Source organism: Peromyscus californicus, unplaced genomic scaffold (assembly GCF_007827085.1).
Source record: "Peromyscus californicus insignis strain IS unplaced genomic scaffold, ASM782708v3 Scaffold_5__1_contigs__length_169319896, whole genome shotgun sequence".
NCBI lineage: Eukaryota > Metazoa > Chordata > Mammalia > Rodentia > Cricetidae > Peromyscus > Peromyscus californicus.
The window spans coordinates 85,856,022-85,871,957 of record NW_026294573.1 but is presented as its reverse complement, the minus strand read 5'-3'; the positions used below and the strand labels follow the sequence as shown (position 1 = coordinate 85,871,957).

Genomic DNA, 15,936 nt, shown 5'->3' with positions numbered 1-15,936 from the left:
ACAAGAAGGAGAGTCTTTCATCGGGGCCAGGGAGGGAGCGGACACACTGGGGTCAAAGGCACCCACCGGTTTACACAGAGTTCTAGTTGCTAATTGGGTAAGCAGCCACAGCCAAGCCTCTGAGTCATCCCATAGAAACTCACAGTAGAGACAGTCCACACTTATCGCCTTAGTACATGCCAAACACCATGTTAGAGTTCTCTCATGGCTGCACCGTTTATTCTTCATGGAAACACTGTGAAATACGAAGTGGGCATTTCATTCGCAGAATAGGAAATTGAGGCTCAGAGAAGTTAGGGAGGGACTTGGGAATTAGAGTTTGGGAAGTGTGCCTGTGTTATCAATCCTTTCCTTACCATTGAATTTCTAGGCTGCACTGGAAAATGGGCATCACAGCGTCTTTAAAGTACAAATCATAACTAAAGAAAAAAAACACAAATCGTTAAAATGCCAAGCATGAAGCCCGAGCCTAGCGTGAACGTTCTTTCAGTCTTGTTACAGTTTTGTTTACTCCCCCCTCTGCCCCCTGTCTCCCCTTCCTCTTCCTTGGCAACTGAGCACTGGCCTCCCTTCCGGCCCCTTTCCAACATTCCTCTCTTTGTTCGGATACACTGCTTTTGGTGCAATTCAGACTTGACAACCAAAATCAAAAGGGCAGACGAAACTCGAAAGTACTTGTGCTTTTATTAAAAAAAAATACAATCAGGTACTGTCCAGATGCATTTGGGAAGGGAACATCTCTTAAAAAGTCCTCAGTTTTCATCATTACCATCACCATTATTATATTAATAATATTAATATCCTTGAAGTTTAGACAGTACCACTTTTCTGGCTTCAGTTGTATGAAATGTACAAACAACAGGGGGTAAGGGGTAACATCCAATGACCACGTTTTTAATCTGTGCTACCCCATTCAATAACAATTAATTATACAGCTTTGTGTAAAATGTGGTTGGTTCTAAAAATGACTACATCCACTGTATAGCCAGCCTACCCCTCTCCCATTCCCAGAACCACCCAAGAGAAGTAAAAAAAAAAAAAAATCACTGTGTTGCTGTCACTGGAAGACTTTGCTCAATCAAACAGCAAAGCAGAAACTGGTTGCAGACTGTTGTCTTTGGTGCAAAGGAAGTAACTGCAGAGGGCCTATGCCAGTGCCTCAGTGATCTGTCGTCCGACTGGACACCCATCAAATGCCCAGCGATAGCTTGACTGTTGGACTGGTTGTGTTGATGCTTTGGTAAAGTCCTTTCCTTTCTCTGGGCCTCATTCCTCTCTCACCCAGTTGTTCCTGGAAGTTATGCTCGCTTCCGCCTGCCTTCGAGATTTCGGAAGCTGCTGGGTCTCAGCTTCATCTCAGCAAACTGGATGGAGTACTCGTGGCCCTTCCAATGGAACCAGTTAACACCCTGCAAAAAACCAGAGACCACAGGGGTGGTTTGCATTTGGAAACAGATTTGTGGATCATTATCATTTAGTTATCCAAACAAAAAGAGTTTCATTTCAGCTTATAATTGCTTTGTATTTCACAGGCAGCTGCCTCTTGACTCTTATCTTTGCTGGTCTGTGCTGTGAAAACTTTCAAAAGGGCAGGCCGAATCTAAACTAACTCTCTACCCATAGTGAGAGTCATTCAGAGTTGACAGTCACACACATGAGTATGCACTTGTATGAGAGACAAAGGGCCTTGAACAAGTGATCAAGGCCTGTGGGCCTCAGTTTTATTACATGTAATTTGTCTTTCTTGAGATACAGTACTATCAACCTTGCAAGAAGATCCTTGAAGGTTAAATGAGTCTGTAGACATGCTGTCACAGTGCTGGGGACTTTATAGAATAAGTTTTATGTACCTCACCTCAAGGAAACACATATATCTTTGAGATGTTGCCGAAGATTTTTCTATAAGACAATATTTGTACCCAGGCTTCTGATTCCACATATGGCTCCTTAATGGGGTCTGGAGATAGTTGGGTCTGCCCTCAAGAACATGTAGGGGCTGCTCCAGGCTAAATCACCACAGCTTCAGGCTGTATTTCTGGAAGCCACCACCCCTTGCCACTGACCTTTCTCCCCTGCAAATGGAGTAGAGCTACAAGGAGTGTGCCCACAGACAAAGTAATGACTAGTGAGATGAGAGAAATTATGAGATTTTTTTTTTTTTTTAGTTTGATTCTAACTTTTGGCATTTGGTGGTAGGAGGCCATCTGTCTCTGAGCCCGAAGGGGGTGGGATCTGAGAATGGCTGGTTCATTTCGTGCAAAAATGTACTTGCAACCATTCAGTTATAGTAAGGTCCTGTAACCTGACTGCTTGTTCCACCTGCCGACCTTCTCTTTCTTCTCATAAAAGTTCAAGGCTGGCTAGAAGCCAAGAATCCTTGTATAAAGGAGGAATCTGAAGCTGGAGAGGGAAAGAGACCTCACAGAGGCCACGTGGTGGTCTGAGCAGAGCAAGACATAGCTCTGAGCTCATGTGGGCTCTTTGTGACCTCGCACACCTTCTTGGCTTTGAAAATTGGATGGAAGGAGAATAAACGACATGGTCTTGTTTGACTTGAAGTTTTGTGTTTTGTTACAGAGCAATCTGTGTCACATTGGTATTAGGGGACAAGGCAATAAGATAGATAGAGCCAAAGATTGATGTAAAGAGGTGTTCTTCTATTCTTGCTTCTTCTGTAACAGAAACCAAAAACCACTCCCTGATTCTCTCATAGGGTGAAGATTATAAGTGCAGGAGATACAGAAGATTGGAGAGCTTGAGAAGTGTTTGATGTTATATCAAGGTAAGATCTACGTTTAAGCGCATGGGTATCGTTCTCTAGTATCCAGTTGACTAAGTCATAAACACATTGAAAAAATGATTAATAAAAACTAGCAGCCCCTTGTACCTGCTGCATGTCAAGAATTACCTGTGGGGCTTATCCCAAAACACCCTACTCCCCAATCAAGAGCAACAAAAACACAAGCACTCTGGAGGCTGCTATGCCACACACTACCTGACAGCAAATCTAAAAGCTTAGAATGGTAACATGTAACCCAGGCTATCGTATTTTTATAAAGCCACTGGGATCTTGATGGACAGACCTGGTTAGGGTTAAGCATGATGTGACCTGGAGACCATGCTTGTCCTTTCTCCCTGGGGAAGGAGCTAGTGCCTGGGGCTAGCCAGGATTAAGTAGCTCCACTTGACATTGTTCACTTTTGGGCTCCTGCTAGTGCAGACAGAGCTCAACAAGGTGGACTTCTGAGTTTGGTTCCTCCACTTGTTTCTAAAGAGCTTAAAAGTTTGTGATGGTGGGAGTTGCACCAGAGTTATACGGGGTTCAGAGAAAAATCAGGGCGCTTAGGCATACAGAGGTTTAGGTATGCTTCCAAAATCAGGAGACTCATCTCTCACAGGGTGTTGGCACCTTTGTAAAACAAAGGGGATTTGAAGTTCATGCCTTCATCCCAGATCTTTTTTGGGGCTATGAAGATGCTTGTGGGCCTAAGCTCTGCTAGGGTCTACATCACCCCTGCTTCCCTGGAATAGCGTTCACTGTCATCAGCTTTATAGAGTTCCAGTAATTTTATTTGAGGGGAAATTCTAAATTTGTGACCTATTCGGACAGTGGTCAGCTCCCCTTGGGCTCTTCAGGAGTTAATATGTGCTGTTTTATCTTAGCTGATCTGCCGTGCCATTGAGATTTCTCACTGTGTTGAAAGATAACACGTTTTCTAATTGAAGTGTCCTTCCCTCACCCACACCTTGCTTCCCCAGCCTTGTCAGCTGTGAGCTGTCACAGACTACTCACCTGACTGTGGTTATTGTCCCCATATCTGCCCATCAGGTTGACACGATGACAGTTCTTATACCAGAAAGCTCCTTTGTAGGACAGAGCGCAGTTGGTGATGGCCGAGTCTGTGTCCTTGTCATAGGTGGAGAAGGATCTGCCATTGTGGTAGTTCATGGAGTCACCTGATTGAGAGCAGAAGAGAGAATAAAGACACCCCCCAAATCACAGCTGAAGGGGAGAACCAAAGGTGACTACTGAAAGTCCCATGGGTATGCTGGCACTGAACCGCAGATCCAGAATGAGGATTGAAGCATGGGACGTAGGTGTCACCCCTACCACTTATCTCTGGCAAAAAGCACTGTCATATCATAAGAAAAAAGGCTGTAGGTGGCTCTGGAAGGTTCCATTCAAGTTCCATCTCTTTGGCTTTCTACCTGTGACCTGACACAAGGCAAGTGTCCTTCTAAGCCTCAGTTTACTCATCTATAAAGTACAGCCATTCCATGGATTCTGTCTGCCTCACAGTGCTGTTTGAATGCTGGATGTGATAATTTTTCTGGACAGGGAGACTGGCATGCAAACACCCAGGGCTGTTGTTTATGACTTGTCTACATTTTCTTTGCATAAAAGACTGAGGAAAACAAGGCGAGAAATTTTCATTTAATAATGATGCGTGAGTCAGGCATGGTGGTGAACATCTGTAATCCCAGCATGAGAATGGGGTGGGTTAAGGCAGGAAGCACACGTTTGAGGCCAGCATGGGCTACGTAGTGAGACCCTGTGCCAATAAACAAAACAAAAATAGTAACAGTAGGCTTGTCCCTCATATACAAACATATCTGGCTACAGTCGTAATTAAGACCTTCAGTCTCTAAATATTGTCAGATAGCCTGGGTATTACATAATCATTTTATAAAAGTGTTTACCAGGCTGGTGTTATCTGATTGTTACACAAGAAACTCATTTTCATAAAGTGCTGCTTGGGAATTTTGTCTGGGTCCTCCTTACTCCTAAGCCGTTCAGCTGTGTGCAGACATTCTACGACATCCAGGTATTTGATGCTGAGATCTTGCAGCAAGCTGTCAAAGGACCCCAGGAGTCTTTTTAACTAAAGACGCTACCCACAACATACAGAGAGCAAGTAGATATTGATGACTATCCCTGTGAGGCACTACCACCAAAGCATGTAGGAAGAGGATGCCCTGAGTGAAGGGAAAGGCAGTGTTCTCCTTCAGAAAGGTAAAGAGTGGACACAGGCCACATTCTTGTTGGTTGGTGGATTTTCTTGCCATGTAACAAGATCCTTCCTTCCTGAATCGATCTCAACCAAAGGGGTATTTATTGTCAGGTGAGAAAGCGTCAGATTTTCTTGAGGCATGTAAGCACTAAAATAATTTCCACCCCTGTCTATTTCTCTTCCTTCCTACCAAATTGCCTCTCAAAGGAGCTTTGTGCCCTTTTCCACCACAGCCTGGTTTTGACACCCATTAGTCAAAGGTGAAGACTTTTCCCTTTCTAGAAGGGCTCTCGGAGGGGTTGCAAATCTGTCTCCTGTTTTCATAAGCATAAAATAAGACCACCCAGAGAGGCCATGGCTTACAATAGGTGGTCTGTATCCTTGACCCGGCCCCTCCTTGTTACCACTGCTCACCACAGGCATGCATGTGTGTGCGTGTGTGTACATGTGTGCATACACAGACACACACACACACACAGACACACACAGACACACACACTCCTTTGAGAGTTGTTGCATCTTGGGCAAATCCTTGAGTTTTCCCAAGTCACTTTCCTCATCTTTATATCATTTTCCTAAAAGACATTTTTGAGAGTTCAATGGGGTCAGGGGCAGCCCAGTTGAAAAATGCCTACAAAGGAGGGTACCACCTCATAGCCTTGCTAAGAATGGCTTCCTTATTTGTTGCTGCTCTAATGTGGAACCAGAAACCTGCACAAAGGCCACTTCAAGTCAAAGCATTTTCAAAAGTAGTGTTATGATCTAAGTGAAGAAGGAAAGGTCACTTGACAGTCAAGAGTCTAGCCATGTCAGGAACAGTCTAGGCATCACCAGGGAAACTTACCAGAAACACAGTATCTCAATGACTCCCCCTGAACATCTGGTTACATCAGAACTTGCACATTAGCAGATCCTCAGAGACATCACATGGCTATCACAGAGAATCCTGAGGAGGCTCTGGTGAAGATGGAGGCCTTTGAAAGACCATTTCCCTATCACTCTATAACTATTAACTACAAAGGGACAAGAAACATATTTTTTGTTTTGTTTTGTTTTTTCGAGACAGGGTTTCTCTGTGTAGCTTTGGCGCCTTTCCTGGAACTCACTCTGTAGCCCAGGCTGGCCTCAAACTCACGGAGACCCATCTGCCTCTGCCTCCCAAGTGCTGGGATTAAAGGGGTGCACCACCACTGCCAGGCAGAAACATATTTTTTTTAAAAGATGAGTCATTATAACTCAACCATAGTTGACATGATTCCTGACCTACTTTACATCTCAGAGACGGATGCTACAGATGTTGGCCCAGACCCTTTTAATGATAGCTTTTCTGGATTAGCATCCAGAAGGTATTCAAATATCTGTCGATTCAAGTTAAGTAAATGGGTGAGGAAGGGAAGACATGAAGGAATGGTGACTGAAGGAATCCACAGGACTTCATTCCTTCATGAGGGAATCCCAGGACTTCAGAGCCTCGCAGTGTGGCTACCCCATACCTGCTGTTCCGCTGTATCCTTCTACCTTCAGCTTGTAGCGACTCTTGGCATCTCCCACACTGAACCTGTCATACACAGCAAAGGCCGACTCCCCATGGTCCTGTAGGTCCACCCGGAGCTCGTACTCCCCTTGGGCTGTGATTTTGCTCAGGTTATCCAGTCCTGTGGATGGCAAGCAAGGGTTGATAAGGAAGCACGGGTGACCAAGGCAGCAGGGAAACATTCAACAGTGGGACATGTCACACAGACTTGGGCTTGAAACCTTCTCTGTTTGCTGATATGATGCCAGGCAAAGCAAATGCCATGTTTCTGAGCCTCAAAAGAAAACATTCAACACATTTTCTTGTCAACTTCCTATTGTATTGGGAAGATCAAAGATGATAAGCCTAGGGACCTGACTTACACACTTTAAAAATCCTGTCTGATGTGAAGCAATGGATAACACTGGGTTGGGAAGTCTCAGGCTCAGGCAGACAATGGTGCAGAGAACAATGTTCTGTGCAGGCAGCTTTGTGGAAAGCGTCCATGATGGATGATGACACTATGGGCTTGGATAGTTTGAATTACAGTGTATTTGTGACATTAGAGAGATTATCATAGATAAACCATACAGCCTCTTTGAGGGTCTGTTTCCTCATGAGCAAGATGGGAATTCTGCTTTTTGCAGGGATGTTCTGGGTAAGAGATTATGACCATGAGACCCATCTCAGTGTCTGGAGCTCAAGAGGGAAGCTGGCCATGGCAACAGTGAGGCTGATTTCATAACTAGTTTAGTGTCTGACTTAATGCTAGGTTGATCCACAGGGCCTGGCTTGATAACACTTTTATTTTTATGACCTAGAGTAGTTAATTATCCCAACACCCTGTGTCTCCCACAAAACGTTTTTTCCTTCTAATCCTTTCCTTTCCCCATCGGTCACTACAGTAGGAAAAGTAACCAGGAAGACAGAAATAGGCATGTCTGACACAAACTTTCAGGGCTGCATTACCAAGCCAGAATTCTTCTCTGCGGTCCCCAAACCCAGCGGCATAGGCCTTCCAGTTTCGATAGAAGTCCTCACGTCCGTTTTTGCGTCTCAGGAAAACCTACAACATAATGCATGTGGGCACACTTAAATGATGGAAGGGAAGAGAAGATGTCTTTCTGGAAGGAGGAACACTAGATTGTGGGAAGAGCACCCATCTCCAGCTCTGTTCACTGCTTGGACATCATGCCGTCCCCCACCTGCCCTGAGTTTCAGTCTTCTGAAAACTAGGGGCTGAAAGTACTTCTCATCTCTGGTAACAGTGATACATCATTGCCTCTCATTTAGTCTTCATGATACATCACACTGATGTTGACAATGCAGGAGTGGTTGGGGGGATGACCTAAAACAAGGTTTATTAATAAAAGAATATATCCTATACAGCCAATATAGCCATGGGATTGAAATAAATCCTGAAATTCTTAACACATGCCTGATAGAGAGTAACTACTCAGCTAGTGATGGTGAATGTAAGTAGTAGGTTTGATTGTCATTGTCTCTCATCAAAGTTGTTTGAGAAGGGACAGAATAGATAAATTAGAAAACAGTGATTCCCTATGCTACTCTGTTTAACCGCCAGTTCTTTCCCCCTCTCTTCATTCTTCCACCATCCTACCCACTTCTCTCTCTTTCATTCTGTCAGGGTCTCAATGGCTTCAAACTGACATTTCAGGATGACCTGAAACTACCAATCCTTCTGTCTCTACCTCCTGAGTACAAGGAAACATTTACCTACCATGCTTGGCTTTGTGCAGTGCTGGGGACTGAACTCAGATCTTTGTACATTCCAGGCAAGCAATCTACTATCTCAACTACATCTCCAGCCCTTGCTTTTTATTTAAATAGACAGTTATGGGGGGCTTCTATGTGACAGGGACTATCTTGCAATATCTTATGTATGTATATGTCAGAGTGCACAGTGAAGAGGATATTCTCCATTTTCCCCCACCCAAGCCCCTGTCTAGGAGCTCTGGAATCTACTGTGGTACTTACAATCCATCCACCTCCATCAGAGGTCATATCGCAGTAGACTTCCAGTGCTTGGCTCTTGTCACCGTTTATGTAGATGGTGTAGAGGCCGGAGGTGGTGTCACCATTCAACATTGCTTGAGAGCAGTCCCTGGGGAATGGGTACAGGAGTCCAACTGCAGGATGAAGAGAAAGAGTGACTCTGGGAGCAGAGGGAGGGGGAGGGTACTGTCAGAACAGGCTGCAGCTCAGCTGTGCAGTGGCCAGGTTCCTATAGGCAAACAGCTCCTACTTCTCTAAGCCTGTGCTCCTTCATGCTGAAGGAGAGGGAGTGTATATTAAACCCAACAGTATAAGAGCCATACACTGAGCTAGGAATTCAAATATAACACCTCATCTTCTTATATGAAGTACTTGTGAAGAAGGGGTAGTTTTTGATCACATCATAGAGATGAAAACACTAAGGCTCATGGAGTGTAGATGACTTCTAAGCTATATCCAGAAGGTAACGGAGATAAGAACTGCACCTAGATGAGCTCCAGCTAGCTTCCCCCTTGCCTTCCACCAGGATATCTGTAACCTTTTGCATACATACACGTTTTCCAGGCTTACAAGCACTAGTAGGGAATTGATACATTGTAGAGATCTTTGTTTGAAAAATGGAACATAGAAGTTGAAGAGGAAGTGGAAGGTTGATTCACTGCTGCAGGGTCAGACTTTAAGACCATGTTCCTCCATGGACCCCTTACTTGTGGTAAAGATGGTTTGGATCAGTCTGCTCCTTAGGGATCCATTCAGTGCTTGGATCCTCACTGTGTAGTGGGTGGATGGACTCAGGTCGGCCAGACTGTAGGAGGTGGTATCCGGTCCCACAATGACTTCCTGTGGGCAGGAGAAAGGATCATTTTGGTCCCAGATAGTCTCATGGTAGGGATGCCCTCTTTCACTGACCCATGCAATCATCTATTAACTCAACAAAAATCCACTCAGTACCTACTACATGCCAGATTCCATGTGGAATGACAGAGATAGGAGGAGTGCCGCATGAGTAAAGGTTCTGGGGCCAGAAAGGTAGAGAAAGTTAAAATAGCATAGAAGCTATACTTTGCTTCAACCTCACTTAGTTTAAGATGTGGGGGCAGGGGGGTAATGGAAATGGGCAAAGAAGGATTACAAAACACCTTTAATGGGATGCTATGCAGTTTGGAGTTTATCCTTACAAGGAATGAGGGCAGGGAGTGTCAAAGGTTTTTGCATAGGCTTAAACTGTTGATGCTTAAGAAGCTTAAGCTGATGGTAAGGTGAACTGCACAAGGGGCAAGAGACATTGAGACCATTTAGGTCAGCAATTCCTAAAGTGGGTTCACTCTTTATCACAGCTTTACCTTAGCCCAGGCTAGCTGAATTATCACAGGGTAAGGAGGCAGATGTATATCTAGGAAGCTAGGAGTCACTCTCAGGAGCTCTTGAGTCAGAAGATAATGGTGATAGCCCAGTAGGTGGGACAGGATGTAGGGTTGAACTGACCCAGGAAGGAGAGATGTGTGACCCATGCTACACTTGTGGCTGGTCCCTGGGTTGCTGTCTAGTTTGGTGACTGAGCTCAGTTTGTAGAAGATCCACTTTGTCTGATCCTCACTAGGTTCCAATTCTTATTAGCAGATGACCTTGGTAGCTGAGGCTGGAATCCAACCTCCATCCTGGCAGTCAAACGCAACTCCTCTCTACAATCCATTGGCATAGCTAGTTGTGTTTAGTCACTAATAGGTCATTGTGGAAGCCCTGGAAGGTTCTCTCACTTCCTAGGAACTAGGGGAGTATGCTATTCATGTTTTTATGATATGGGAATTGAATTTCACAGAAGCTGAGACACTTGTTCCCAATTCATAATTTGTTGGTGGTAGAGGATGCTGTTACGTTCTTCAGGTCTCCTAACACCTTATCCATGATTCATAGGTGTTCACTGAATCCTAGTGACCCAGTGACCTTTGTGTGGATCTCAGATCTGGTCCTTGGGGAGGGATCAACTTTCAGGTACAAAGCCAGGCTCACTGAACTGCCTGAGGATAGAGTTGCACTCTGTTCTATGCTTCTGTGTTCAGTCTTCTAAGTGACTAGGACAGCCTGAAATGAGACTCATGATCCAGGGAAGTATGATCCTAGAAACCCCAGACCTGGAGCAGACCTCAGGACTGGGAGTGCACTGCACTTATCTTAAAGGTATGAACAGGGACAACATGAAGATAAGGAGCCAGCTTCAGTTCATACCGTGAAATCGTTCATTGTATACCAACTCCAGAAAGACTGTGAGGTAACTAGAAATGTGTCTACTTCTGGTTAAATGTGGCAGATTGAGAATATCAATATGCCTCTACTTGTTCTTCATACCTGCTAAAATGTGAGTCAAGTATAAGGGATGAAACTGCATAAGTGAGGGAGAGGGGGAAGAGATAGAAACAAGGAGATCCTATGAACCTTGCAGGGCAGAAGGTAGGTAGTAGAACAGACAGTTCCTGCAGGGCCAGAGCAGAGGGAGCCAGGGACTAACTGGAGGGCAGAACCACCAGAGGCTGGCTGACATACACTGAAGCACCCAGCAAGTTCCTGATGCATGTGTATAACAGCACAACTGCCTTTGCAGACTGTGTGGGATGCGACTCAACAAAGGTTTAGTAAGTTTAAAGCTTTGCATGAGAAATCATTAGATTTCTCATTCTCCCAGTCCCCTCCCGGGACAGATGCAAGGGTGAGGTTCACTCTCTAGAGCATCTGTGTTAGAGTGGAGGCTCTAGACTCACATCTACCAGGAAGAGCTGGTGAGGAGGTCAAGATACCACACTAGAAGTCCAAGATCAAGTGAAACTTGTGCACAGTAAGAACTCAAGCTCTATGGGGTGACCCCACAAATTGCCAGGGACACAGCTGATCTCCACCTTGAATCTCAACATTGACAAATCCTTATGTGCAGCTCAACTGTCTAATCAGCTTTTTCCTTCTTGGCTTAAGTATGAAAGGATAAACAAGGACCAACAGACATTGGGAAGAAGTTTCTAGCATGAAGAAGGGAGACCAGACCAAACCACACCAGATGAAACCGCAGCAACAAAAGTAATGAAATTTGGAAGAACCATGATATGAGCTGTAGACTACAACAGCAGAGATGTCTATTTCTCAGCTAAAGTGAAGCTGATACACAAAACATAAATGAGAAACTGGGCAAAGCTAAGTATGAACAGAGTACGTAAGCTAGCTTAGAATTACAGAAAAGTTCACGGGGGAGAGAACATAGGTGATATTAACAATAGATGTGGCTGGTATTAACAAGTGACATCGCAAGGGTGTGGTGGGATGCATAGAAGGTCAGGTGGTGACATTGTACATGCAAAGATACAAAAGATGCCGTTTGTGTTTTCCCCATGAAACATTAAATGACCTTGAGCCCAACTCCTAGAATAGTAAGTCTTATAAAACACTGTTGTTGATCTTGGCTGCCTCTCAGATAACTTGGGTCTGGTTAAAGTGAGAGAGGAGAGAGAGCATGACTCACAAGGTCCGGTACCACATCCAGTCTCTACTAGTTTATTCTAGGTCCCTAGTTGCATTGGACTGGAGAAACAGCATCAGGTAGTTCTTTCCTACTTTGACAAGTTTGCAGATGTTTTGCACAGCAATGTGTGATTTACAGATACCTTGACTGCACCGTCCAGAGATTCATAGACCAGGAGGTAACCAGTGACTGATGCCCGGGGAGGTCTCCAGGTGAGGAGGGCAGTTTCCGACTGAACCTCAGTAGCAGCCAAGTCTCTTGGGGAATCGAGGTCTGGAGAAGACAGTGTGTAGCAAGTGAGTCAGCAGATGTAGAGGAGAAGTCGGAAGGGAACTGGGCTCAAGTCCCTTTCCTAACTTTGAACATGGCCTTGGACAAGAAGAGTCCTCCTTGACTGTAGATGAGGAAGTTGAACCCACAGTCTCCAAAGTTGGAGTTTATATGAGTCCTATCACCCCAAGTGATAAAAACACAATAGTTCAAAAACACAATACATTCCTGGTTGGTTTTGGTTGGATTTGGGGGAGAAAGATAGAGCTATGAAGATCGTTACTGACTCCTTGTTTCTAACTGAGAGGACTGAGGAATACTAATATTGGCTCTCACCCCAACAGAAGGGACAATCCATTACTTCCCCAAATTTTATATAATGATCTCAATACATAAATCCCAATGAACATCTAAGAAAACTAGCCTGAAAACTTCTTAAAAACTCTTTTCCTGCCTGGCGCATGGATCATTAAATGCTGGGTTTAGGGCCAGTAGAGAGTGTTTTTCCACTTAAAAAACCTTCCTTTAAATATCCTTTCCTCATTTATGGGGTCATTTCAGTTCAAGAGGAAATAGTGTGCTTCTTTGGGTCTTGATTGAGTGGGCGCTGGTGAGTTTAACTCATACTGATGTCATTACATTGCAAGGGCCTGACTTAAGGAGGAAGAGCAGGGGAGGGATGTGGTTTAAGATGCAGGCTGTGGGTGGGCAATTCAGAAAGGAGGACCTCCACTCTGGTTGCCTTTGTACCTGTGATGAACTTGGTAGTGATGGCAGAGCTCTTCTGGTGGCCTTTCTCTGCAAAGATCCTCAGTGTGTACTCTGTGGCAGGCTCCAGATCATGTAGTTCATACTCCACTGTGTTCCCAGACACTGTGCGTGTAACTTCTGGCACTAAATGTGAAACACACAAATGTGGCAGTTTTACCTCTTGGCAAACAGTATCTACACCTTCTTTAAGACAGAACCTTTCAGTGACCCCACAGCACAATAGGTTTGAGTTCTGGGACGACTCACATTCCTTTCTCTCTCTCTTGAGCACTCACATGACAAAAGATGTATCATACAGAGACTGGACGTTTTCAGTCAACAGATGGAAAGACGAGGAGATGTTTGCCCATGCAATGTGGTATGATTGGCTGAAAAAGTGTTTGCTTGAGTCATGGGAATAAGCTATAGGAGAGCTGCAGGGAGCATCTCTGGGGCTCGGCTACTCATACTCAAATTTAGCCTGTTCCACTTCTAGCTTCCCACCTTTTTCTTTGTGTATGCTTCCTATTACAAAGTACCAAATGCCGCCAAATCAAGGACCACTGAATCCTCAAGGCTGAGGGCTGACAATAATAACACCCAGAGCCTGACAATGGCTTTCAGGCCTATTGGCTCCTTCATGTCCAATGGGCGAGAATTATATTTCCTTGGCAAAAATATTAATCAGATAATCATAGGGGACTCCCATTCTGCTTTGTTAAGATCAGGGTTTCCCAGGTGGACCTTTAAGTGTCGAAACTGGGGGAGTCATTGACAAACTGCACAAATTGGTCACTTTGCCTCATTATCTACAAGCCCTACTCTCCTTGCCTAGGCTCTTGATTAGTCTCGATCTAAAATTTCCATGATTTCCTCCACCCCTTAGCTGATGTTTTAGGGGAGACAACACCATCATCCCTGATTCAGAAGAATTTCCACACAGGGAATAGCAAAGAGTAAAGTGGGTAGACCGAGTTTCCCCCTTCTGCACCACTTTTGCTGTTCTTACAAAGAAATATTTTCAGGGTGGGGCTAGATTAAGATTTTCAGAGCCCCCAGGCCTAGATTATGGTGTCATGGAATATTGTCAATGAAAGCCAAACAATCATGAGCCATAAGATAAGAAATGTGGGAAATGAAATAACAGGACGCTTTCTAGAACAGCGCTCATCATGAAAGTGGGTAAAGGTTTCTTGAAAGGGGCTCTTTTTTCCTTGCATTTGATTTGCTTTTTGGTAGCTGTGTTTGACTGATGGCCTCAGCAAGAGTTTAACTTGCCCACTGGGTAAGCTGATACAGCTCTTTGCAAAGGGAGGGGAAAATCAGATTTTTTTTTCAATCAAATTTGTTTTAGTTGGGTCCTCCAGTGGCCTCTGAGAAGACTAGGCACCCCAGGACCTCCCAATGTCATTTGGAGGTGACAGAGCCCTGACAAAGCCTTTCAGAACCCTTGGATCCTTCATGTCCAATAAGGCAGAATTAGATTTCCTTGCTTGAGAAGGCTGTGGTACCTTGAGGAAGTGGAATCGCCGAAGGAAGGAAGTGAGCCCTTTGAGGTAAGCCTTAAGGTTTTATTGCCTGCCCCATTTCCCGTTTGCTCTCTGTTTCCTGACTGTGGATACAATGTGACCAGCAGCTTCCTGTTCCTGCTGCCAGGACTTGCCTGCTGTATGGGAATTATCTTCTTGAATTAGAAGCCAGAATAAACCTTTTCCCCATTCAGTTGGTTGCCATGTATTCTGTCACAGCAATGAGAAGAGTAACTCAAGAGTCTAGTTAGAAAAACACGCAGAAGCGCACCTGCTTTTCTCCCCTTGAATGGCTTACCCGGCTCTCCTGAGGATGCAGTGGAGAGATGCAGGGATACGTACTGGCTTTTCCAGTACACCGCTGAGTCTTGTCATTCTGTGGCATGTTGAAAGGAGAATGGGAGGAGTTTCCAGCAAGACAAACCCTCAGAAGAGTGTAGAGAATGTGGGACAGGGCCTTACCTCTCTCCCCCGTGTAGGAGATGACATAACTGTCCACAGTGGCAATGGCTGGCTGCCACATGGCCAAGGCTTCTGAGTCTGTGATGTTCGCTGTCAGCAGGCCGGATGGACCATCCAGAGCTGGAAAGAAATGTGGGCGAGAGTTCACCATGTTGTATAATATCAGAGGACACCTGCTTGTATGGTTCACAGAGTCAGGCATGTGGAACAGGCTAACCTAGCTTATATCATGACTCCTTCCCTTGTTGCTGTGTTAGTTTGGGTCTCTATTTCCTCACTTGTAAGACGGGCATGATAACACTGGCCGGCTTTTTCCTTGGTGTGATTTTGACATATATGTGATATTATGGGTAGTTAGATCCTGAACAGTGCTGAATGTGTGACAAGGGTTATCATCATGTCCCATTTTCCAGGAAAGGAACATATATAGAGGAGACTTGTATGTTCAGTACTGCCTGAGGCTTTTCTGGGCTTTGGGTGATATCTGTATTTAGGGGATTTTATACCGAATAATCTGGAGTTCTCTGGGCTCAAATTCTATTGTAGTTTACTCGCCTGTGCTCTGTGTCCTTGGAAAGACCACTTCACTAGTTCAGTTGTCAGTGGTGGCTACTGTAGGGAGCGAAAGGGCAAGGGATGCTCTCAGGATTTCAGTTGTCAATGACATGCTTGTTAAAGGTTTTATCCTGTAATTCCCCCACTTGGCAGGACGAGGCAGGAGGATTGTGAATGGAGGGCCAGCCAGGGCCATATAATAAGACTGCCTCAAAAACCACCACCACCAACAACAACAACAAAAGGAAGCTCCTTGGAAGTTAGCGGTGATTTTTTTAAGCTTATTTTTTTTTTAATCATGTGTGTACCTTTATGGGGTATGTG

General features: G+C 44.8%; 1 protein-coding gene across 5 annotated transcripts in view; it reads right to left on the bottom strand.

Moving 5' to 3' along the window:
- Positions 1-665: 665 nt before the first annotated feature.
- The window catches only part of Tnc (tenascin C), a 90,635-nt gene continuing 75,364 nt past the window's right edge, over positions 666-15,936 (bottom strand). For all 5 annotated transcript variants that reach the window (XM_052716788.1, XM_052716787.1, XM_052716789.1 and 2 more), the window contains 9 exons: positions 15,058-15,177; positions 13,067-13,210; positions 12,189-12,319; positions 9,249-9,381; positions 8,524-8,675; positions 7,495-7,591; positions 6,506-6,667; positions 3,794-3,957; positions 666-1,409 (listed from right to left, as the gene is read on the bottom strand). In XM_052716788.1, coding sequence (XP_052572748.1) covers positions 1,299-1,409; positions 3,794-3,957; positions 6,506-6,667; positions 7,495-7,591; positions 8,524-8,675; positions 9,249-9,381; positions 12,189-12,319; positions 13,067-13,210; positions 15,058-15,177 — 1,214 coding nt within the window. In that variant the 3' untranslated portion in view covers positions 666-1,298. The remainder of the gene's footprint in view (positions 1,410-3,793; positions 3,958-6,505; positions 6,668-7,494; positions 7,592-8,523; positions 8,676-9,248; positions 9,382-12,188; positions 12,320-13,066; positions 13,211-15,057; positions 15,178-15,936) is intronic.